This window comes from Artemia franciscana, chromosome 9 (assembly GCF_032884065.1).
Source record: "Artemia franciscana chromosome 9, ASM3288406v1, whole genome shotgun sequence".
NCBI classification, from domain to species: domain Eukaryota; kingdom Metazoa; phylum Arthropoda; class Branchiopoda; order Anostraca; family Artemiidae; genus Artemia; species Artemia franciscana.
In genome coordinates this window covers 33,717,864-33,744,592 of record NC_088871.1, presented here as the reverse complement: position 1 = coordinate 33,744,592, position 26,729 = coordinate 33,717,864, and the positions used below count along the sequence as shown (strand labels likewise).

General features: G+C 36.1%; 1 protein-coding gene across 1 annotated transcript in view; it reads left to right on the top strand.

Annotated features, from left to right (window-relative positions):
* LOC136031307 (serine/threonine-protein kinase atr-like) overlaps window positions 1-26,729 on the top strand; it is a 76,721-nt gene that overhangs the window by 45,561 nt on the left and 4,431 nt on the right. The window contains 6 exon segments of the mRNA XM_065710763.1: window positions 466-696; window positions 6,362-7,668; window positions 8,108-8,846; window positions 10,978-11,293; window positions 22,914-23,059; window positions 23,617-23,815. Of these exon segments, the coding sequence (XP_065566835.1) occupies window positions 466-696; window positions 6,362-7,668; window positions 8,108-8,846; window positions 10,978-11,293; window positions 22,914-23,059; window positions 23,617-23,815 (2,938 nt within the window).

The following is a 26,729-nucleotide window of genomic DNA, read 5'->3' as shown; positions in this document are numbered from 1 at the left end:
AGTTGTAAGTACAAAAAAAAATATCTAGTGCCATTCCCCCAAATTATGATACCCCCAATCTACACATAACCTTCCGAATTATCAACTTGACCACACTACCTCAGAAAAAACAGGGTTTACTTACCGAAATACATGTCAAACTAGCCGCATTTTAATGATAGCCACTCTATGTAATCCTTTGAAAGTCTATCCTGTACTCGATTCCCTGTGCAAGAAACAGATACCCTCTTAAAACACAAAAATTCGAGAAATTACATCTCATTATTTTCAGACTAGTGAATGGCCTGAAATTATAATTTACAGACGCTGAGTAAAATTGGATCTAAATTTTGTATATATATATATATATATATATATATATATATATATATATATATATATATATATATATATATATATATATATATATATATATATATATATATATATATGCATGTATAATTTATATAATGTATATTTTTTTAGGAGCTACTGAAGACATACAACATAGATCCGGAATACAAGAGCACTATGGGTAGGAAACTATGGTCAAAGATGTCAGAACACCAGCAGTCCGTTTTCAGGCCTTTTTTATCGACAATGTATAAAGTGGTTGAAAAAAATCCTGCTCCAAAAACGCGGATTGTTTTTGGTTCCAAACTTGTAAATAAGCACTCCAATTGGATTTGTATGTGGGTTGAAGAAATGGTGTCACACGTAAGTATCCTAAATGCTATAAATATATATATATATATATATATATATATATATATATATATATATATATATATATATATATATATATATATATATCGTTATATATATATATATATAACGGCAATATATATATTATATATATTATATATATATATATATATTATATATATATATATATTATATATATATATATATTATATATATATATATATATATATATATTTATATATATATATATATATATATATATATATATATATATATATCGAACGATATATATCGTTCTATGCATGCAACATGTGTTTGTGTATATTTAAATCATTATAATGTAAAGGTCATACTGCAGCTGCTGAATGTTGAATGGGAAGTGCGAATTGTTTAATTGGTTATTACAACTGATAACTCTGTAAGCTGCAACTTCTTCAAAGCCAGTTTCTTATAACAATCTTAGAATTTGTTTTCTGTTTTATTAACAACCAGTTAGAATATTTAATTTCTTCACATACTCTTCCAAGTGATAAAAAAATATAATAGTAAAAAAGTGAAATTTTTATAAGGCATTTAATTCTCTGTATAAATGGATGGCCCGAAGTGAAGCCCTTGAGCGCCTGCTCTTTCAGGCATCCCTTTCCCCACCATCGAACATTTAGAATCATTTTGCATCCTTCCCACAATCCTTGAGGGAATATTAGGGGACGATCTCAAACTTTTTAATGTCTTATCATAAATACCATGAAGATCATGGTATTTTAATTGTAAATCAGAACATTTGAAGCACATAGTATGCAAAAAATGTTTCATTTCTACCAAAATCAGTTTATGATGCTACCTTTAGTTTGAAATCCCAAATCGAAACGCACTAATTGTAAGATTCATTAACAGCTTTTGGTTGTAAAAAAAAGAACATGGTAATTCAGGATTTCTGAGATTGTTAATTGTAAATCAATTGTTGTTTTAACATCATGTTGAATAAAGGGTCATATAAAGGTATTCAGTCTTTATGGCTGGAAAAAACCGTAGCGGGTCCATAAAGCAACTATATCACTAAGGCTTCTGAGAAGATTTTTCGTTTGGCCTGATAAAAATTCGCTAAAAATCAATAAAATTTGGTATTTTTTCGGTCATGAATAGGGCACCATGTGCCTCTTTGTTGAAATAAAATCAAATCTGAGCCAATAACCCTGCAAATTTCAGCATTTTATCGATGCCTCGTAAAGAGACGTTGTTGGGCTAGTGATACTGGATTTAAAACACTGTTTTTAGATGCAAACGCTAATTTGGGCTCTAAATACGTTACATTTCTCCTAAAAAGTAATGTTTGTAATTTTTTGAGCTAATTTTGTAATTTAAGACAGTTACTTGACTGTTTGCCTTATTATTTTTAGACCAGGTTCAGGAAATAAAACTACTTATTCTTTCCCGAGCTGAAAAGAATTTTTATCAACTTTACAGGACGGAGCTGTTTATGAAAAGAATCCTAGACAAGACTAGCGAAATTTTAATTTCGATGTTTATGCATTTAAATTAAGCTTGCAGTATAATTTCGACTGTATCCAAATATTGTAAATTGTGGCATCTTTTACATCTTTAAATTAAAATATGACCAATACCTGACTTTAATATATTACCAATTTTAAATTATTTTCTGAATTTTAATGAATTTTATGTAGGACATTCCAAGTCAACTAAGTTAACTATCTAAAAATAAAATTGAAATATCGAGATAGTTGAACTTCTTACATCATATTTAAGAAATTGTTATGCCTTGTTTAAATCAAATGCATTTGAATGAGTGCTTATTTTTCAAGCATCAAAACATTATGCACTTAAATGAGCATTTACTTTAGAAGCATTGGTGTGCAGACGTTATACTTCAGCATATAGCCCTGGGGTTAGAGTGACGTGAAAATCCCTCTAATACTTTTTACCTTGAAATAAATATTCAAAATAGGTATAAATTTAAAAAATGTGCTTTTTTTAAATGATAGTAAACTAGTTTATTTCCCTTGAGTTCATCATAAGTCATGATTATTATGAGAATATACTTTATTTACTGGACTCGTGCTGCTATTATTGAAGGTGCGGCATTTGATTTTAGTTGCTTAGATTTGGGAGCTTACAAGTAAAATATTACTTTTGCTAGTATAGATATTCGTTAATACTGAGCTTAAGGAGTGTGAAAAACATATAGAAAGAGGTCCTGGGGCCAGTGACAGTGCTGCTTTACCCAGTAGAATTTTAAAAGCCCTCTGCATCACTTTGCTGACGACATCACTACACGTATAGCCGTCAGCAACCCGTGCTTCCCTACAGACAGGGGAAATCTTTTGAAAATTGGACAGTGGTCCGATGCATGGATAGTTATATTAAATTCGTTATAAACAAAGGAGCTGCTGATATTTGGACAGAATGCGCTACGCATAGACCCCAGCTTTATATTTGCGTCTGAAGTTCCAAAAAGAGTAGACGAGTTTCGTCTCCTAGATTCCGCTTCTCAACAGATTTCTCTTCGAAAACCATCTCGATCGCATAAAAACTGCCTGTACAAGAAATTTTGGTACCACTCTTCCATGCAAAAAACTTCTACAGTTCAGCTTGATCATCCTACTTTACAAGTCTTGCATCAGACCCATAGCCGAAAATGGATGCCCCCTGTACACTGGTGTTCCGAAAATATCGTCAGTACCTCCTCAAAAGATCCAGATGGGCTGGCTCACTCGTTACCTATGGCTATCTTCAGTCTGTTAGTGAAAGGTTTGATGCAGTGTCGATGGCTGTCTTCTAGAGGTGCATAAAGTTGCCTCCTTCTTTAGAGCTTTCTCATAATGTGATCAATAAGACATACACGGAGGGATACATCTTGAACCAATTATCTTAATGGTGTGCGTTGAGAACAAAGTGCTATAAGAGCAGCTTCGTTCGACATCGTACTTCGATTTGGAACGATCTTAATGGGGACGCTTTCTCCAAAAGTTTCTATGTTGACTCCTTCAACAAAAGGAATGAATTTTAAAAAATAAAAAAAAAAGTTAAAAAAAAATATTTTTTGTTCATTTTAATCACTCCTGTAATTTTCTGAAAGTATACGGATTCTTCCCGCTTTAAAACTTTTTTTTTTTCAGTGGTTATTAAGTAGGAAGGGCTTGGTTATCGTTCAAAACATAGGCTACTTGGAAAAAATATACATTAGTAAACCTACTGGGCCCTTTTGTTCACAGAAGATCTTTTATATTTAGCCTTATGGTAAGTAAAAGTGAAAGAAAAGCTTAAAATAAATTTATTCTACTGATATTTTATTAGGTTCTAGAATAAACATTATTAGTTGGCTGGATGGTGCTTTCTCTGGCTGTCTTTTTTCTCTCTTCCTCCATTATAGGCTTTACATACTCTTTGACTAAAGTTGTTGTCATGTTCAAAGTAGGACTCGTGTGTGTACGTGCATAGTCAAAGTATTTTGGGGGTAGCAGGTCAATCAAAACAAAGTAAATACTCTACTGCCAAATGATTGATATATTGATATGCGAACTGGTAATGTAACTTCGTTTTCAATTTCTTCTGTTATTTCTTTTGTGGGCTCGATCTGCTCTGAATGTGAATTGTTTGTCAAAATAAAAAGCGATGAAATTAGTTCTTTTTTTTCTTTTCTTTATACTGTAAATTAGGCTTAAGGTACTGAGAGCTTGACACATTATAACGTACAAGGTGGACGTGGTAGACTTCCCGAATCTTGATGGATTTACCTGTGATTGACAATGTATTTTTTGTTTGTTTTGTTGTTATTTTCTTGGTTTACCGAGCAATTCATATACTTTCTTATAGATTTCGAACAAATTATGGTTATATTTGTAATAGCACCATAGAAAACAACAACAAAACAGCCACATCGAGAAATTTGTTCGTACAGTCAGAAAGGTCCCACTGTGTTGAAGGAGTCAGTGCTCTGACTCTAAAACAGTTGTTGTGCTTTCATCAGGGGTGTCGTTTGTTTCCCAATAATTTGGAGATAAAATTATTATATAGCCATTAAAGCCCATGCCCCTTGACTATCGGATATGAAGCCCTCTTGCCCCTATAAAAATACAGGAGCTACGCCCTGGCTTTCATAGAGCTTTTGACTTCTTACACTGTATTATCGACATAAGGTTCAATGAAGAAAATCGGAAGTTGCTCTTTTTATCTGCTTAGACGATTGACTCTTGAGGTTTGAACGATAATAAGTGGATAATTGTTGTAGTGTATCCTTTTACTTTTATCTTTAGTATTCGATTTTAGTTTTTTTATTTCCGTGCTCCGTTTTTTACTTACATCTTGTAAGGGCATTGACAATGAATTTTTAATAGGATTACTACTCCTCACAGCCTATATCCCTTGGTGCCTCCGTTATTAAGACAATTGATCGTGTCTCATACCTAGGCCTCTGTACAAGCACTTGAATCTCCACGCTTGCGAGACTCTGATTTTTTTTTCATTTCTGACTTAATACCTGCCCCCTTTGAGGTAATTATTTCCGATAAACTTCGCTCCAACTGTTTTTATTTTGACGGTCTTTACAACGGCGTTACGCTCTCTGATATCCTGAATGTTATGCCTTTGCCGGAGATAATCACTGAAACTGATGAAGCAAAAATTTGTCAAACCTTCTTCCCTTTCACCACAATATGCTTCACAGCTGACCGAGAAATCAGAAAAATCTTTGCGAGAAACATAAAGGAAATTACAGTTCACCCATAGTTTCTTGTTCTTTTTTTATTTGGAACTTAGTCATTCTTTTCCTTTATTTTAATTTGTTTTTCCATTGTACTAGGCTGCACTTACATACTGTTGTCTTTTTTTGTTAGTGTAAGTTGTCTTTTTTGTCGATTCTTCCTCTATTATAATTATTTATGCTCTTTCCTTAATATGTTTTATGTACGGACTTTCAAATGAAATCAATCAAGATGTTTCAATCTAAAAATCAGTAATTCGTGATCGACCCTTGGTAGTTCGTTAGGTTTATATTTGATCCAGCTGGAGTATCCTTGATTCCAAAGAACCATTGAAAACCCTTGAATCTATCTAAATAGCTTTACCGTATCGACTTACAGACTGACAGACAAACCTAGCCAATCGTTATATTAAATAAATATAAATTAGCCAAATAAATTAGAAAAATGAATAGTAAAACAAGTTGTAGTTAAAAGAAAATGGCTCTTAAAAATGTCAATTAAACGAAATAATGTATACGTCACAATTACCTGCACGGGGGTTTAAGCTCTCCCCCTGGAATTGCTACAAAATAAATCCAGAATCGATCTAATTACCTTATAAATGTCACTTCCAAATCCACTTTAAAATATTGTGCTTACTGTAAATACGAGTATTCCTTAATAAGAGTAAATATGTAAAACTATTTTCAAGGAGGAAAGAAACCAATTAAGTATAATTTGAGGTCCCAAAAAGTAAACTATGAAAGGAGGCAATTAATATTTAAAATCGAAATAAAAACTTTCAGTGTTCGCAGGATCAGTCTCTTTAACTTAGAAAGTAAATTAACTTAGAATCGTTGAAATTCGATGTTCCTTCTGCACTAGAAGCGGAAATGGCTGCTAACTTATCTTGCTGTATTAGATTAGCCAGAAAACCCTGTAGTTTACTTGAGGCGTAACTAATTTATTTCTTTTTTAAGGTCAAATCTGAGTTCCCCAAGAAAGTTTTTTCCTCAGTAGTTCCAGCCTTGAAGAAAAGCTCTACCATTCAAATATTTTTGGTTCCCCACGTTGTTGTACAACTTATCCTTGAAGATACTCAAGAAGCTACTGACCAACTCTGTGATGAAATAACTGCCGTTATCAGCCACAACTCTGCATGTCCAGCAAGTATACTAACAATTTTTCTGATTCTAGATCACTTAAATTCACTGCTATCAGCCAAGGAGTCTGCTGTCGCACCCAAGAAGAATCAAACCACTCAGGAACTTCTGAAAAGGGATCCTTCCTACCAAAAGATAAGACAATTTGTTGAGCGAATTGCTGACGAGAAGCTGGCCGAATCAGCTGCACGTGCTGGGGCCTTTGCTCGTGCCGTTAAGCATCTAGAATCCTATTTAATGAAGCATCCAGACCAGAAAGAGAAAAAAGCTGCATTTCTTCAAGAATTGTATGTTTCTTTGGATGAAACAGATGGCGTCATTGGAGCAGCAGCACTTGTTCCTAAGTCATCAGTTGATGTTACAATTCGTACCTATGAGGCAATAGGCGATTATCAAAGTGCAATTGCTGCTCTACGTGCCAAGCTCTGCAATTCAAATACCGGCAACCATGAAAGTAATGAACTTGAAATGAAAGAACGCATAGCCAAGTGCTACTTAGAATTAAATCAGCCTGACGCTGTGTTGGAGTTCTTGAAATGTAATCCGCCTGAAGAGGGACCCTATCTTCGTGAATACAAATCAGAAGCCTTATGGAGACTTGGAAATTGGCAAGGTCTAGATGAAATAAATAGAGAAGAAACTTGCCTCTCTTGGGGTGATTGCATAGGTGTGGCATTATTAGCTGGGAAAAAAGAAGATTTTCTGTCTGTAAATACAGCTTTGTCTGTGCTTGAAACGAAAATACTTGACCACATGACAGTTGCCACATTTGAGAAAGGTTGGTACCAGCGAGCTTATCCCGATGTGGCTAAATTGGCTGTCGTTGTAGATCTACGTATGGCCCTAGACTTCATATCGTCTATGGTTTCTAGAAGTGATTTTAACATTGTTGATTTCTTTGTCCTTTTGAAATCTTGGAGCAAGCGACGAGAAATAACTCAGACAACTGTAAGAGTATTAGAACCGATGATGAATGTCCAAAGAGTTGCCTTGAAACTTATTGAAGAAAAGGTCAAATCGTTGAAATTCGATGTTCCTTCTGCACTAGAAGCGGAAATGGCTGCTAACTTATCCTCCTGTATTAGATTAGCCAGAAAAGTTGGACAGTCACAGAGAGCGTTGAGGTAAACTTCTTTTCTCATTATTTTTATTGTCATTGTCTACCTTTTGAAAACATGTAAACCTAAAAAGAAACTAAAAAGCAAAAAAAAGCTTTCAATAGTTCCTCAACATGACAAAAAGCGAAGTCTTTTTGTAGTCTTTGTTACGTTTTAACTTCTTGAAGTAATCCTGTGTTTTTATAATGCCATGCTTGGGACGCAGACAGTACGGAACACCATAAACCTTACTTGAATTCAGGATTTAAGCTTTGTACGAGACGCAAATTAAGGACTGATTTCTTTATTTCTCTCTCATTCTCTCTTTCTTTTTCTCTCTCGCTCTCCATCTCCTGTTTTTCTCCCTTGTTCTCTCTGTCATCTATCGTTTCAATCCTTGCAATGATCTAAAATGCGATTTTCATGTTATAACATTTCTCACAAATGTTGAAAATTTTTATTTTAGTTACATTCTGGAAGCTGAATGCACACTTTCTATCCTTCCTCCAAAGCTCATGCTAGAAAAAGTTAAATGGCAGTGGATGTGTGGGCGACAGAGTGACGCAATTAAAGAACTTCAGACTGGGATATCTTTCCATTTTCCTGATGTTAACCAACTAAAGGCAGACAAAACAATATCAGACTCCCGAAGGCTTGCAGCTGAGTCCAAACTTTTGCTGGCAAAATACATGGACGCTACGGACTCCTTAGATTTTAGTGGACTCGTTGCACTTTATAAAGAAGCTGTGGCAATCAATCAAACATCAGAAGAAAGTCTTTTTGAAATGGGGCTTTTTTATGACCGAACCTACCATTCCCAAGAAGATAGAGATAAAAGCTGGCAGTACCTCAACTATACTTGTAATTACCTCGCCAAATCATTAGAACATGGATCTTCATTTATATACCGGTCGTTGCCACGATTTTTATCCATTTGGTTAGATTTGGGAGCCAGAGTGTGTGAAATGCCCGAGTCGAATGCTCGTTTGAATTGTAAGAAAGTTCTCTCTCAAGTTAATGATTTGACAAAGAACGTTTTGGCCAAAAGGCTGCCAACTTATAAGCTGTTAACAGCGTTGTCGCAAATGCTGTCTCGGACATGTCATCCTAATCCTGATGTATGGGATGCCTTAAAAATCCTTCTTGCAAAAACTCTGCGAGATTATCCTCAGCAGTCAGTTTGGCAAATGATGGTTATGATGAAGGTAAGCCTTTTACTCTTTTGAACTACTACTATAAGCCATTCAGAAGCTGAATGATTTAACCTCTTTTCTTCAAGTTTTTTGAAGATTTTTGGATCTAAGTACAAAAATTTTCCGGTTAGCGTTTAAGTTTTGGCATTTACAATATCTTATGATTTAGGGAGTTCTGTATTGATAGAGAAATCCCTGTATATTCCTATAGTTTTCCTTCAAGTCGTCTGTTGTTGTTGAATTCTCCTCAACTTTCACTCCCTTTGAAAAAGAAAAATATCAACTTTAGACTCTTATTATAGTATTCCATAGAAATAATTATGGACACTTTAAAAGTGACAAAAAAAGTGGAACCAATGAAGACTAGATGTTTGGAGTCTATACTATAATATTTCTTATGATTTTCTCAGCACAATTGTAAAACATATAAGCTAACACACAGAAAAAAAATTGAACATGCTTTCCTCTAGATGTTTGAAGTTTTACAGTAAAAATGTTTCAGTATTTAAATATCACATTTTTAAATATTTGATTTGTCTGTGGTTTATCTTGTGGGGTTAATCGTTTTGGCTTCTGAATGGCACTTTACGAAACAGGAAGAACAGAACTCAGTTAGGTTTTGTCTTTTTAATTCTTTTTTTAAAATAAGTAATCATAATTGGCACGAACAGCAAAATGCTACTAATGCTAATGTTTGACTTATCGCTGCAAAAAAGTCGGCTGAAGCTAAAATAAGATAAACTATGTCAGTGTTTTCACCTTAGAGTTTAGAGTCAGTGTTTTCACCTTAGGGTTATCCCTCCTCGAGAGAGAAGTTCTTACGATACCAATATTTGAGCCAAAGTAGATTCCAGGTACGGAACTCCTGGACTGCTAAAACGTACTGTATTATCAAAAGCAGGGAGTGTCAGATTCTAGATCGTATTTGATATTGAAAAGTGTTTTGTTTCTATAGAATACAGAGACTTTTGGGTTGTAAATTTGTAAAATAATAAAATGAATACCAAACGATTATCATCAAAGGACTGTTATGGATAAACTCTTTCAAATATTTTAAAGATTTTGTAGTCAAAATTAAAGACGGCTTTACGGTATCATAGGATTAATATTTTAGGCTTATTTTTTCATAGGCTTATTATTTAGGCTTATTTTTTCTTTTATTTTTCCAACTTCATGTAGGAACAGTTGGTCGTTACAGCTTGGTGTAGGACTTGCGCAGTTACATCTAAAAAGTTCAAGTGTCCAATCTAAGGACTGAAGCTGACATTCATATCACTTCAACGCCTTATATACTCCCAGGCTATGACATAATTCGTGAACTCCAAGGGTAAGGGTTCCAAATTATGTAAATGACTCATATAAAACAGAGGGCTCATTGATGCAATTTAAGGAAGAAAGAAAGACATGTCACAGCTCGTGAAAATCCAAGTCAAGTATTTTTAGTCGTTATGGTTGGTCGGCTCAATGGAAGATCCTAGAACCCTTGTCTCCTCTCTCTCCGAAAATTGAAAATATAGGAATACATTTTTTTAATTCATCGGTTATTCTAGGATAATTTGAAAAATTATCAGAATTTTCTAAATTCCACGAATTTGTTAATCAGTTTTGTCGAAAAGGGCGGACATGTTGTGCCTTGTTTGAACTGTGATTATGCGAAGATTTTTAATTGGTATGACTGGAGAGCCGGCATACCGTCTGAATAATGTAAAAAAAAAGAAAAAAAAGACAAAGACATAGGAAAATGAAGCAAATCGAACCTTCGGGATTCCAAGGCTCCAAGGCCTTTCCTCCCCATCAGTAGTATTGTTTTATTAATATAGAATTGGAGGTAGTGTTGAGATACCTGCTAGGAGTGTAGAATTCATTCCAGATAATATGGCAAAGCAATGCGATAAGCCATCAGACTATTATATATAACAGATTCTGGGGCAAATTACAATAAATAACGAAGTCAAACTTTAAACAATACGGCTTTCAGCCCTATTTTAACATATTTTAAGGGTTAGGTATGTTTGTGAATTGGCTAGATGTCTCCTTTTTTTAACTAACCATGATCGGAAAGCAATACTTTCCAGCTCAAAAATTGTGTTTTCTTGAGGTAATGCTTTGCTTTTGACTGCAAATGATTTTTAATTTATTACAGTCAACACAAAAATCGCGCTCCCAGAGGTGTGCTGAAATTGCAAAACTCGCCTGTGAAAACAAGCCGGAACTCAGCAAATTTATAAGTGATGCCGTAAAATTGACTGAAAAACTGATTGAAATTGCAGAAACCAAGTTTGATGGGAGTACCTTTAGCATTAACAGTCTTTTCAAGGAGTTACCAAAAATGTTGAGCAGTGTCAACTTTAGCCAAATTATTTTGCCAGTTCAGTCTAACATGACAGAAACCCTACCTACAATGCCAGGATCGCATAAAGATTTCGTTGCATTTCCAAATAAGTACACCTTTATCATTGGTAAGTTCTTCATTTTTCGTTTTTTTTCTTTCATCTGCAGATCTCATTTCATTTGAATAGAAAATATTGGGTCTTGAATCAAATTTCTGACATGAGGAAATTTATTCTACCATTTCCGCAGATAGGAATTATTTCCAGTATAAGATAAGTAATTGTTCTTTAAAAATTGTTTAATGTACATATTCTACTATGTAGTTTTCTCGTAGGTGAGGAGCTTGGTAGAGTTCTTTTCAGCATTAGACTTTTGTCTTGTCACTATCATCCAAATGACCAGTTTAATAACGTCAGAAGTTGTATTGCCTTTTTCATTTCACTCATTCATATCTTGAGTTTTCATAGAGCGTTTCTATTGTTGTTTTCTGCTTTTTTTATGACCTTGAGAAAATGTCTGCCTAAGCACTTTTTTTCTTTCTTTAATGAAAATTTGATGCAGCTCTTTTATAATTCTGACTTATTTATTTCATTTATTCAAAACTTTATTTCATCTTATTTCATTTTATTTTATTTATTTCATCTTATTTTCTAAATAAGAAAAGACGCTCAGATAATAAAGTGTTGTTATTGTTTGCATTAGTTATACCTGTAAGTTGGTGACACCAGTAATCGTATTATGTTCTTTTTTTCCTAAAATATATGAATTAAATGTAATATTGAAATAATTTTTCCAGTTAAGCTATTTAAACTGTATTTTTGCACTTTTTCCAGTTTTGGATCTTTTTTTTATGTATATGCAGAGTGTCTAGAAAGTTCTATTTTTTCAGCCCGGTTGTTTTTTTTTTTTTTAGTATCGCTACTGGAATTACTCTGTTCAATCACTAATCGTCAACACTTAGTGCGCTTATCCTTTGATCCTGCTAGTGCTTTTTTCGTAGCGTTTTTGCTAGCACAGCATGTGTGCTATCTTTTTTTTCTATTCTCACTGATTCAAATAGCTAATTCATAGATCAGCCCAGATAATCAATCTCTTGAGAATGATAACTCGATCAGTGATTGATTTCATGTGGAATTTATGGATGTTATACCCAGTCCGTCACAGTTAAGTGTGCCATTTACCCAGAGGGTCCCGACATACATCCCTCATATAGCATGAAATGTTCTGTAGTGAAAATCCCAATAAGGAAAGCCTCAGCAGCCCCTAAAACCTACAGAAAATGGGTATCTTATCCATTTTTCCCAAATATTTCTGGGCATGACTCAATTAAACTGGATTATGTGAGGCTTTTTTACATTCAATGTAACATTGTGTGTCTGAAAGAATATCTACTTACCTGGGATGGTTTTGTGTTGCTTGAAGAATTTCACAAAAAGCATTGTTTATACATGAAGTTAAGTGATCCTCTGTTCGTGGTAAGCCTAGTGGAGGAAAGCAATTAAAGTTGATTGCACAATGAATGGTCGAAACTTTGAATCCTGTGATTACTGTCTTGCGATGGAGTCCCCTGGGGCTGGCAGACAGTTTAACATAAACAAATCTATTAGAATACCAAAACCATAATACTGCAGCAGTAGGCTACCCCAAAAGAAGAATGTTTATGCTGATTCAAAATATACGTGGAATTTATTAAGTTTAATGTAATCAAAACTAGCTTGATCCAGCAAAATCAAAACGTCTTTCGGATGAATCGCCGAGTCAAACCCGGCTAATATGTCTACGCCACACAAAAGCAATCATTGAGGCATACTTTCCCGCAGAAAGTCAGAGTTAAGCATGAGGATAATTCTTAAATATATATTCACAATGCAGGAGCCACATATAATATTAACCACCTAATGGCTAATTTCGAACTGGGTGTCACCATTCTTGTAAATTGTTTTGGTGTGATCCTTTTGGTCTACGAATGATCCTTTTGGTCTTACTTTTAATTTTAATTTTAAAACCAACTTAAACCATGCTTCAGTGAGGTCTCAAAGCGGGTAAGTCACTAAGGTCGAGTGGAACAATATGAAATCAAATCTTTACAGGGAAATTTTTGACATAATCCTGAATAAGAACCAAAGTGTCCTTCTAATTAATCATGCACGGTGCGACAGATTCTATGGTACTGGACATGTACTTTATGGAAATTACCAACGCTATGAAAACCACCCTGACGGCTTCAGTTCCAGTTTCAAACAGTTCGTGGCAACGAACTGTATAGTAAGGAGCGACCCGGCTCAATAGTAACCGAAACTCTAAAACATCGAATTTTGATACCAATAGTTATATCAAAAGAATCGCATACCCATCAAAAGTTACGAGCCTGAGAAAATTTACCTCATTTTAGAAAATAGGGGCAAACACCCCCTAAAAATCATACAATCTTAACGAAAATCACACCATCAGATTCAGCATATCAGAGAACCTTATTATAGAAGTTTCAAGCTCCTACCTACAAAAATGTGGAATTTCGCATTTTTTGCCAGAAGACAGATCACGGGTGCGTGTTTATTCGTTTATTTTTTTTTGTTGCTTTTTTTCTCAGGAGTGATCGTATCGACTGAGTGGTCCTAGAATGTTGCGAGAGGGCTCATTCTAACGGAAATTAAAAGCTCTAGTTCCTTGTTAAGTGACCAAAAAAATTGGAGGGCACCTAGGCCCCCTCCCACTCTCATTTTTTCCCCAACGCCACCGGATCAAAATTCTGAGATAGCCATTTTATTCACCATAGTCGAAAAACCTATTAAATATGTCTTTGAGGATGACTTACTCCCCCGCAGTCCCCGTGGGAGGGGCTGCAAGTTACAAACTTTGACCTGTGTTTACATATAGTAATGATTACTGGAAAGTGTACAGACGTTTTCAGGAGGATTTTTTTGGTTTATTGGGGAGATTTGAGGGGGGTTACGTGGGAGGATATTTCCATGAAGAAACTTCTCATGTGGGAAGATTATTGCAATGAGGGGGCGCAGGATTTTCTAGCATTATTTGAAGAAACAATGAAAAATAAATATGAAAGTTTTTTCTACTGAAAGTAAGGAGCAGCATTAAAACAAAACGAACAAAATTATTACGCATATGAGGGGTTTACCTCCTCGTTATATCTCACTCTATACGCTGAAGTATTTTTGTAATTTCAACTATTTATTCTACGGCCTTTGGGACTCAGAGGTCATTCTTAAGGAATTGGGACAAAATCTAAGCTTTAGTGTAAAGAGCGAGGTATCGACGAGAGTTGAACCCCCTCATATACGCAATAAAAACATATGAACATAGAAGTTCGTTACGTAAGTTAATTCGTAAGTTACGTATATTTTTTACCAATTAAAACGTTTGTAAAAAATTAAAAGTTCTAGTTTAGTATTGGTACTACTACTACCAATGAAACGTGTTATCGTAGAAACTTTGAAAGGGGCTCAGTCGATTGGAAATTGAAAGGGCTAGTGCCCTTTCTAATAGTCAAAAGTGATTGGAGGGCAACCAGCCCCCCCCCCTCACTCCCATTATTTCCCCAGACACACCCAATCAAAATCTTGAGATAGCCATTTAGTTCAGCGTAGTTGCAATGTCCGGAACATATGTCTTAGAGGATGATAACCCTCCCCCCACAGCCCCCGGGTAAGGGTTGTAAGTTATGTCCTGGAGACATATAAGGCTTTTATTGAAAGGGTGGTCGTATAAACTTCGGAGGGGGCTCATTGGACTAATAATCATAAGCTTTATTTTTAAAATTCAAAGTGACCGGAGGGCAGCAGCCCCCACGTCTTGTTTTCCCGAAATGAACCTGATAGATTTCCAGACAGCCACTTGTTCAAAAACAGTTCAAAGATCACATAACAAGGCCTTTGGGGTTGCTATATTCCTCCAGATTCATGAGGCAAGGGTTTTAGTTGTGCCCCAGGGGCATATAAAGTTCTGATGAAAGGAATGATCGTGTTAACTTTTGAGAAGGCTCTATCGATTGGAAAGGTATAGTTCTGTTTCCTTTTTAAGGGTCAAAAGTGATGAAGGGCAGCTATACCCCCTCCCGTACATACCTCTTTTTCCCAAACGTATCGATTGCAATTGCCAGATAGCTATTTTGTTTAACATGGTCCAATGAGTATATAACAATGTCTACGGGGGGGGGGACACGACCCCCGGAGCCCAAGGGCAAGAACTGTGATTTATGCCCCAGAGCGTATAATTTTTTTATGGAACGGATAGTCGTATAAACTTTGGATCGGGCTTATTTGATTGGAAACCGGAAATAGTCAAAAGTAAACGGAAACTTTCAGAGAATGCTTAAAGGGGAAGATCACATTACCGAAAGGCAATATGTGCACTACTATTACTACTGTCACTGCTACATTTACTACTACTACTACTACTACTACTTTTGTTGAAACTACTTGTAAAGGCTAAGGGCATTGAGATGGAAATTTCAAGAAGTATATGAACAAACAGGTTATCAAAAGGACATATTGGCAATGCCATAAAAATCGTTAATTGTATTAAAATTAACTTCCAGTACTTGATGATAGGGATGTTCTACTGACTAAAAAGCTTTATGTTAATACTACTGCTGCTGCTAAGACTACTGCTATTGTGATTAATTACTACTACTATTAATACCAATACTATTACTGTGATTACTATTACAACTACGCCTAAGGGTATGAAGGTGAAATTGTCAAGGTTTCATTTTGGGGGGGGGCGTGGACTTAATCACGACACTCCATCTATATGCAATTTGTCAAAAGGGCGTAACAGCAATATTATAGGCGGAACACTATGCCCACGGAAATTATCAAGAGGAAGCATCAGAAAGGCTTCAGAAATGATTGATAGGATTAAGCTAAAACTTTCAGCGTTTGTTGAAGGGGGTGTTGAAGAAACCAAAGGTGCTACGTGCATGGTGCTATTCTTGCTACTAAAAATATTGCTATTACGCGAGCTAAGACCATTAAGGTGGAGCCAGAAGGCACTATGTGTATACTTTTAAGTATTAATGCTACCGCTACAGTATTAAGTCGAAACTTTTAGGGAAAGTTTCGGGGGAGTTTCAATTAAACGAAAAAATTATATGCATACAGGTTTTCAAAAGGGGATATAAGTAATATCACAGGCAATGCTGTTCTACACCGTAATAGCTAGAAATTTTACTAAAAACAAAATACATTTTAAATGTTTTACTTTTTACTTTAATAAATAAAAACTATAGAAACTTCAAGAAATAAATATCAGTATATGTATATTAAACTGAAATTCCACAGTCGATTTATTTTTTCAGTAAAGTGCAAATTATGTGCTGGTCTTTGAAACGGCAAGGGGGTTGTCTGTTCATTTTTTGGTCCATTTATCTATTGATGGTGATTTGTGGTAGTTTTACGATTGAAAGATTATTTAATTTATTTCTGCTTGTTTTTAGCTTATTGGAGCTCTTTTTTTTAAAATTTGTTTTGTTGAAAAAGTTTTCTTAATTAATCGAAGTTAAAAAGAGGAAAAGTGGCTGTTTTTTTTTTTTTTTTGCAGAATTTTGGTAGAACACCTTGGGATTGGTTCTGTTTTGTTACTTGATCCTCTTACCTTGTAATTCCGAATGGGTTTTGATTCGAGTACACTCCTGGAATCATTTTGCATTGTTGTTATTTTGAAAATTATGAAAAAAAAAAAGAATAGCAACCTTTGTTTTAGCTATAGATCTGTCACAGTGTCTAGCACGTTAATCAACGTTTTTGAAAGACTGTTATTATGAGTAGAGCTAGAAGTGTCTAAGTTATTACGACAGCTCAGTCTCAGTTATAGTTTCGGTCGAGGTTCTGTGCATTGTCTTTTCACGCGTATTATAGCTAAAGCCCAGGAGTATGGATGGTCTCTGCTAGTATGTGGCATAGACATACCTGCCGCGTTTGATTTAGTAATTCATTCAAAATTGTCTGACAGAAAACTTCCATCAGTGATTAAGCTATATCGGGGCCTGCGGCAAAGATCAGTGTTGAGTCCGGTGCTATTGAACGTGTCGACACCTAACGTTACTTGACATTTATCAGTGGTTTTTTTTTGTATATGGTATGAACTTGAGTCCATTATACTATTCAGACGATGTGCTGCTGCTCGGAACCTTAGTCATTGAGTAAAGGTTAATATTAATCTTCTACTCAAGAGTTACCCAAACATGGACCTGAATGTCAACCCAGCAAAACCAATTTTCTTTTTGTTTTTGAGCCGTCTCTGTCACCTAAAAATTCACCCCTTACTACTACTACTAATAATAATACCTCACCGCAGCACCAAGCCGCCTGAGTCCAACACAGCTACGTACGCTCCTCCTCCGACCCAATCTTTTCAAAGCCTCCCTCTTTACACCCTTCCAGGAAGCTCCCATTTCCTTTATATCTTTGTTTATGATACCCTCCCACCCCTGACGAGGACGACCTGCTTTCAGTTTAGCCCTAAAAGGTTGACCGAAAAGGGCAATCTGTCATCCTTCCTTCGCAGAACGTGGCCTAGCCATCTCAACCTTTCTTTTACTATAGCCCTAGAAAGCGGGATTGAACTAAATTTTTCGTACGTTTGAAATACGATCAGTCAGTCGGGTACCCAGAACAATCAGTAGCCAATTTCTCTGGAAAACATTTAGTAAACTTTCATCCGCTTTTCCCCCTTTTTATTCGTTAAATTTATGGGACAGATAATTTACCACATAATTTACTACAGAAATGAACCACGTTTATTTCGGATAAGTATCAAGTCGATTACCTTGATTTGTCTGTCCTTGAATAAGAGGTATGGATGATTGATAAGCACCAAATAAATCTACGAAAAATTAAGGAAGAAAAAACGGGTTTTACTTTCAGCAAAGCAATGAACAAAAATAAGTAGACGTACGTTGCCTGAGCAACGTGAAGTGTTGCGGCAACCTTTGTCCGGCTTCGCCGAAGAAAGTGTTGCGAGAGCAACACTTTGGTTTTGTTTCTTTGCTATCGGTTAAACGCTGAAGTTGTCAGCCTATCGAAGCTTTTAAAACGTTATGTTCAAAGAAGAACGCGATCAGTAATCACATGATCAAAAGCTACTCCTCAGCGTTGAAAAAACAACAATAACAAAAGAATATCGAAAGAAGGGACTAAATTGATTTTGCAGCCAGTTGAACCTTAACCTTTTCAATCGTAGACATCGTGACGGATCAAGACTTGGAACAATATCTTATATAATCTAGTTGGTATTATAAAGCTATCCGTCACTTTTCAGTATCAAAATACCATAGATGACACTCTATTAATTATTACGAAACTGCCTCGTTTTACGTTATCGTTTGTACCCGTTGCGTAAACACCTAATTCTAGGTTACAGTGAGTATGGGTAGGCTACACCAACTAGCAAAAGTTACAAACCCCTCTTCACTAATTATGATTGTAGCCTAACAGACGATTATTACTTACAAGTCCCCTACATGTCTTACCACTGGAACCAACTCGGTCTTATCATCAAATACACTGGAAACAAATAATAGGTACACCAAATAACAAAATTTGCAAACCCCTCACTGCCGAAGATGATTATGAGCTAATAGCTGACCTTTCCTTACAAGTCCTCTAGATGTCTCACAATTGGTATCGGCTTATTTTGGTTTCAGTGTGTACCCTACTACTGAAGTTGTCAACCCCTTGAAACTTTCAAACTAGTATATCTCGTGAAGGAATTTTTGTATCAAAAAATGGATGAATACTTTGATCAGCTCATCAAGAGCTATCGATTGTCGTCGAAAAAAAAAATTCTATCTGTCTTAGTTCAAAAGTTGATTTTTTTTTTTTTTCCGTAGGCCAACTTTATAACGTCACCACTTAGAAAGGAGCAAAGGATAAGCTCCAATTTCTTTAGCAATGACAGTACTTTTAAAGTTTAAGAGGTACATCTGATAACATTTCTCTACCTCAAATCCAAGTCCGAAAAAACAAATGATAAACCCAGCGAAAATCACGGCAGCACTTCCGGGCCCGTGGGAAAATGCCGCTTTTTTGCTTCTGTAAATTTTTCGATTTATCACTCAAAGAAGATATATTCGCTGTGGGTCCGGGTAACTGCCGCATATATTTAACACTTATAATTTAACACTTATAGATTTTAGTCCATCTTCAATTTGAAACTGGTTCCTGCCTGCTTGCCTGCTAGAACGGAGCTTTCCACTCGAAAGCAGAAACATGGTTTGATGAAACGAAAGCTTGGCTGCGCAACTTCAGATACTCCTCTCTGATATAGGCTACATAACTCCACTTCACTTCGCACACCATAGGCTCTGGCTCGTGTATAAGCAAAAACCATCCTTTTTGGCCCCAGGCAAGAGTTCTGCGGAGCTTTCCAAAATGTAATGCCATATTCATCAATCCGGCCTGAGGTCTACACTTTTCGTAAGAACCGCACAGGTTAGACCCTTACCAGTTTCCAGGAATAAGCCGATATCGGCGGCATAGGAAAAAAAAAAAAAAAAAAAAAAAAAAAAAAAAAAAAAAAAAAAAAAAAAAAAAAAAAAAACGGGACAAAACCAAACTGTTTCTCTCGCAACACAAACACAAAACTGTAGTTTAATTTAAATATATATATATATATATATATATACATAACACACACACGCAAAAAAAAAAAAAAAAAGCTACAACTAAACGCACGAAGAAGAAGAAGAAAAAATAATAACAATAAATAAATAAGAAACTTACATTATAAGGAAACTTCCAGCACTGATGTTACAAAACTTCGTAATATCAGTTTTGTAACATCAGTGCTTATACTAAGGTTGTTTATAATGTGAGTTTCTTTTTTCTTCTTCTTCTTCGCGTGTGTGTGTGTGTGTTATGTTTTAAAAAACATTTTTTTCCCTTTTTGTCGTACTTTTTCTTTTTATGGCACTTGGTATCTACCAAGTGACATATAGCGATCGCAAATTCTGTCAGTTGGTCTGTCGGTCTGTTGGTCCCGGTTTTGCTAGTTTAGGCACTTCTAGGTAAGCTAGGACGATGAAATTTGACAGGCGTGTCAGAAACAAGACCAAATTAAATTAGAAATTGTCGTTTCCCCGATTCGACCATCTGGGGGGGGGAGTGGGGGGACGGTTAAATCAGAAAAAATAGAAAAAATGAGGTATTTTTAACTTACGAATGGGTGATCGGATCTTAATGAAATTTGATATTTAGAAGGGTACCGTGTTTCAGAGCTCTTATTTTAAATCCCAACCGGATCTGGTGATATTGGGGAGAGTTGGGGGGAACCTAAAATCTTGGAAAACGCTTACAGTGGAGGGATCGGGATGCAGCTTGATGGGAAAAATAAGCAGAAGTCCTAGATACGCGATTGACATAACCGGAACGGATCCGCTCCAGCTGGGGGAGTTAGGGGGGGGAGGATAATTCTGAAAAATGAGAAGAAAATGAGGTATTTTTAACTTACGAAGGAATGATCGGATAATTTCATATTTAGAAGAACCTCGTAACTCAGATCTCTTATTTTGTATCCCGAACGGATCCGGCGTTATCGGGAGGGGGAGTCGGGGGAGCTGGAAATCTTGGAAAACACTCAAAGCGGAGAGATCAGGATAAAACTTGGTGGGAAGAATAAAAACAAGTCCAAGATACGTGACTGACATAACCGGATCCGGTGACATTGGGGGGAGTTGGGGGACCTATAATCTTGGAAAACCCTTAGAGTGGAGGGATCGGGATGATACTTGGGGGGAAAATAAGCAGAAGTACTAGATACGTGATTGACATAACCGGGACGGATTCACTCTATTTGGGGGGAATTAGGGGGGGGGGTTAATTCCGAAAAATTGGAAAAAACGAGGTATTTTTAACTTGCGAAGGAGTGATCGGATCTTAATGAAACTTCATATTTAGAAGGACCTCTCCACTCAGATCTCTTGTTTTAAATCCCGACCCGATCCAGCGTCATTGGGGGGGGGGCAGAAATCCTGGAAAACGCTTAAAGCGAGAGATTAGGATGAAACTTGATGGGAAGAATAAGCACAAGTCCAAGATACGTGACTGACATAACCGGACTGGATCCGCTCCCTTTGGTGGGGTTGGGGGAGAGGGGAGTAATTCGGAAAAATTAGAAAAAATGAGATATTTGTTACTTACGAACGGGTGATCAGATCTTATTGAAATTTGATATTTAGAAGGATCTTGTGCTTTAGACCGACCAGATCTGGTGACATTGGGGGGAGTTGAAGGGGAAACCGGAATTCTTGGAAAACGTGACAATTGAGGTATCTTTATCATACGAATGGTGATCAGATATTAATGAAACTTGATATATAGAAGGATTTTATGTCTCAGATGCTCCATTTTCAATTCGAATCGGATCCGGGGACATAGGGGGTTGGAGGGGAGAAACAGAAATCTTGGAAAACGCTAAAGTGGATAAATCGGGATGAAACTTGATGGGAAGAATAAGCACAAGCTATAGATACGTGATTGACATAATAGGAACGGATCTGCTCTCTTTGGAGGAGATGGGGGGTGTTAATTTAGAAAAATTAGAAAAATTGAGGTATTTTTAACTTAAGAACGGGTGACCTTAATGATCTTAATGAAATTTGATATTTAGAAGGAACTCATGTCTCAGAGCTCTTATTTCAAATCCCGACCAGATCTGTTGACATTGGAGGGAGTCGGAGGGGGAAACCGGAAACCTTGGAAAACGCTTAGAGTGGAGAAATCGGGATGAAACCTGGTGGGTAGAATAAGCAAATGTCGGAGATACGTGATTGACATATCCGTACTAGATCCGCTCTCTTTGGGGGAGTTAGGGGTGGGTTCAGTGCTTTGGCGAGTTTGGTGCTTTTGGACGTGCCAGGACGATGAAAATTGGAAAGCATGTCAGGAAGCTGCACAAATTGACTTGATAAAGTCGTTTTCCCCGATTCGACCATCTGGGGGGCTGAAGGGAGAGGAGAAATTAGAAAAAAATGAGGTATTTATAACTTACGAGTGGGTGATCGGATCTTTGTGAATTTTGATATTTAGAATGATCTTGTGACTCAGAGCTCTTATTTTAAATCCTGGCCGGCATTAAGCCTCTGATTTTCCTTTTGAATCAATCTATTGATTCTTAGAATTTTGTTAGAGCTCATACCATATGAGCTCTTGGCTCTTGGCTCTTCCAGCCTCGTCACAAGTGCCTTATGAGCTCTTAGCTCTTGTTTTTCTGTTGAGAAAGGCTCCTGAACGTGGGGCCAAAATATTTGGAATATATACATATATATATATATATATATATATATATATATATATATATATATATATATATATATATATATATATATATATATATATATATATATATATATATATATATATATGATTTGTAGTTTTGTTTTTATTTTTGTTCATTGCTTTGTTGAAATTAAAACCCGTTTTTCTTCCTTAATTTTTTGTAAATGGAAAAGCAATGTAGTCTAAGAAATTATTTACCAAGTAAGTCTCCATCGATATGCTGTTGATATTCCTCCCAGAAGTTGGAATGAAAATATTTGTGTCTTTTTGCAATTGTTCTTTTGGTTTTATCTTAAGATGTTACTTGAGTTTAATTTTTTTTATTTCGGTGCCCTGGTTTTTTTTCTTATGTTTTGTTAGTGGGTTTGAAATAATTTGTTTTGAGAATTGTCCCGCCTATAATGTTCATGGTGACTGTGTGTCCACTGTGTCCCTATGTAATTCTAATTTTTAGGCATGGACGACGAAGTTGAAGTCTTAGCATCTTTGCAACGACCGAAGAAATTTAAATTTGTGTGCAGTGATGGCAAAAAGTACTCAATGATGGCAAAACCCAAGGATGACCTTAGAAAAGATGCGCGAGTTATGGAATTCAATAGGGTGAGCTTGTTATCAGCACTTGTTTTGTCGTCAATAATGAATATAGCATAGGAGACATTTAGAGGAAGTATATCACCTTTAAAGCTACGAAGAGTTGCTTCTTAGGTTAATTAGTCTTTTTTAACTAAATAAATTCTTTAGCTGCTAATTTGGACCGTCCATTTTTCTTTTGGTCGTTATTTGTTAGAAAAAGTTTGAAAGAGGTGTGTGATTGTAACTGGAGTTTCGAAAGTTAACTACTCCACCTTCTCCTTCCCTGAAACTAAATGAAAAAGCAAACTGAAAAAAAAATGTTTTTTTTCTTTTTTGGCTGGTTGTGTAAGTGTACTTCTGTGGTACAAGTTAAATGTGAGATGTCCACACCACCTATTATTTTTCTTTTAAAGAATTAACAGTTTTGTTGGTTGTTTCCCCGTATTTTTAGGTTGTTAATTGCTTGGTGAAATAGTATTTTAATGTTAAGTTTGTAGTTTTTTTTTTTGTTATTCATCCCTATCAAAAAAAATTACTAGCTAAGAATTTTTAGTTCTTGTTTGCTATTTACTTTTATTTTTTAGGTTGTAAATCGTTTGCTTCGTGGTGATACAGAAACGAGACGAAGGGACCTTTATATCAGGACGTATTCTGTGGTTGCCTTAAATGAAGAAACAGGACTTGTCGAATGGCTACCAAACCTTCATGGAATCCGCCCTATACTCTTAAAATTATATGCCAACCGTGGTTTCGGAGGTAGTGAATATAAAAAGTATATTCCAGGTAAGTATTTTTGTAATTTCATCGCGATCAAAACATAAAGGTGCATATGACATTTTTTATAATTTTACGGCAGAGCGATAATAATATTTTTCAGGCTATTCATAGGAAGAGTTCTCGCTCATGGATTTAGCTGAGATTTTTTTTTCAATTGTGCTTCATTTTTGTATATTATATGACAATTATTAACACCAAATGCACTCTAAACAATCTATATATATATAAAAATAAGTTGTCTGTGTGTGTGTGTGTGTGTGTGTGTCGAGTGACGTCATGTTTGTGTGTCGACTGACGTCATTATAAGGATTGAGCTGTATGCGTCATGAAGTTGTTTGTCGACTGACGTCATGTTTGTCAACTGATGAAATTACATACCGGGACACAAATGACGACCGGGACACAGGGAATATAAATGACGACCGGGAACCTCGAAGAGTAATTACAGACTGGGACACCCGGACACAAATCACGACCGGGACACAGGGAATATAAATGACGACCGGGACACAGGGACACAACTACAACGGGGACGCCGGGGGCACAGGTGGGATATATAAATGACGACTGGGACACAGGGATTGTTCGAATAGAAATTACAGACCGGGACACAAATGACGACCGGGACACAGGGAATATAATGACGACCAGGACACTCAAAGAGAAATTACAAACTGGGACACCGGGACACAAATGACGACCGGTACACAGGGAATATAAATGACGACCGGGACACAGGGACACATCATTAGAACAATGAGGCATAGATCTGAATACGGATTGTTTTTCCCATGGACAATTATATGTTGCATGTTCAAGAGTCAGTAAACCTGACAATCTATTTATATGCACAGACAATGGGACAGCGAAGAATATTGTATATTCGCATGTTTTACGTAGTTAAAAACATATATATATATATATATATATATTATATATATATCTATCTCTATTCACAGGTGGGACACAGGGACACAACTACAATGGCGCGTAACGACTTACGCGCGCGGGGGGCTTGGGGGCGCGAAGCGCCCCACCAAGCCCCCCACCACCAATATATGTTTTGTAAACTATATAAAAAATCACCTATGTCTGACATCTCGAAGTTCTTTATCCCAAAAAATTACTGCTGTTCAATAAAATAGTTAGTTTCCATTTTTTTTTTTTTTTAATGCCATCCTAGCCCCCATTCCTTTTCAATTTAGCAAAATCACAATATCAATAGGAATATAAAAAGGTGTACAACCCATACCGGAAAATACTTTAGTCCCTGACCCCTTCCCACGTACTCAGGGCACCTGGGGTCAAAATCCTGGGCATGGGACTAAATAAGGCATGAGAGATGTTTATATGAGTAAGGTGGTTTGGAACCTTTTGTTAACTTTTCTCTTTTATTGTTATACTGTACAGGAGAACTTGGTAGTTAGTGCCACATTTTTTTGTTAATTTCAGATTTACATACAATAAGAAAAATGTAGATACAACCATTTGAATTCAGAGATTCCTTCTTTATCACCTTTCGAGTAGTCCCAGTTCCCTTCAAATACATCCTTACTACCTCTTTCTACCCATTAGGGGAATATCTCCTTAAAGTTTGGCCCTAGGTGGATGGCCAAACTTTGATGGCGATGACGATCTTTGGAAATCTGTTATCTTTCATCCGCTAAATGTGCCCTAGTGATCTCGATTTTTTTTTCTCTCATTATAACCCTAGAAAGTGGAACAGACCCACATTTTCTGTATAGCTTGCTATTTGAAATACTATCAGTCAAACGGGTTCTCAAAATTATCCGTAGACAATTCCTATGGAAAAACCTAACAAATCCTCCTCCTTCTTCTGAATTCCACACGTATGCTGACCATGCTTGACCATGCTGACAATGAGTTGTCATCACTATAGCTTTCAGTATTCTAAGCGTGGCTCGAAGAATTTATCTATCTATTTTGCCAAAAGAAATTTCAACTATGAAAAAAACACCTTGGGCCTTGGCTATTCTTCTTTTTACTTTAATACTGCATCCGCTGTCTTTACTAATAATAAAGGAAGCTATGGTACTTTTTAAATTTGCTTATCTTAATTTTTTGCTGTTCAGCCCTAACACTTTCAAAAATAATAGAAAATAACTTGATAAAAAGAGTATCCCCATAGTTTTAGTTGTAAAAAATTTAATTTTGATATCAATAGCTACATCAAAAGAATCGCATTTTAATGCTGATTTTAAATACATAAGTTTCATCAAGTTTAGTCTTACCCATCAAAAAGTTACGAGCCTGAGAAAATTTGCCTTATTTAAGAAAATAGGGGACAACACCCCCTAAAAGTCATAGGATCTTAACGACACCATCAGATTCAGCGTATCAGAGAACCCTACTGTAGAAGTTTCAAGCTCCTATCTACAAAAATGTGGAATTTTGTATTTTTTGCCAGAAGACAAATCACGGGTGCGTGTTTATTTGTTTGTTTTTTTTCCCAGGGGACATCGTATCGACCAAGTGGTCCTAGAATGTCACAAGAGGGCTCATTCTAACAGAAATGAAAAGTTCTAGTGCCCTTTTTAAGTGACCAAAAAAATTGGAGGGCATCTAGGCCCCCTCCCACGCTCATTCTTTTTCCCAAAGTCAACGGATCAAAATTTTGAGATAGCCATTTTGTTCAACATAGTCGAAAAACATAATAACTATGTCTTTGGGGATGACTTGCTCCCCCACAATCCCTGGGGGAGGGGCTGTAAGTTACAAACGTTGACCAGTGTTTACATATAGTAATGGTTATTGGGAAGTGTACAGACGTTTTCAGGGGGATTTTATTTTGTTTGGGGGTGGGGATGAAGAGAGGGGGCTATGTTGGAGGATCTTTCCTTGGAGGAATCTGTCATGGGGAAGAAAATTTCAATGAAAAGGGCGCAGGATTTTCTAGCAT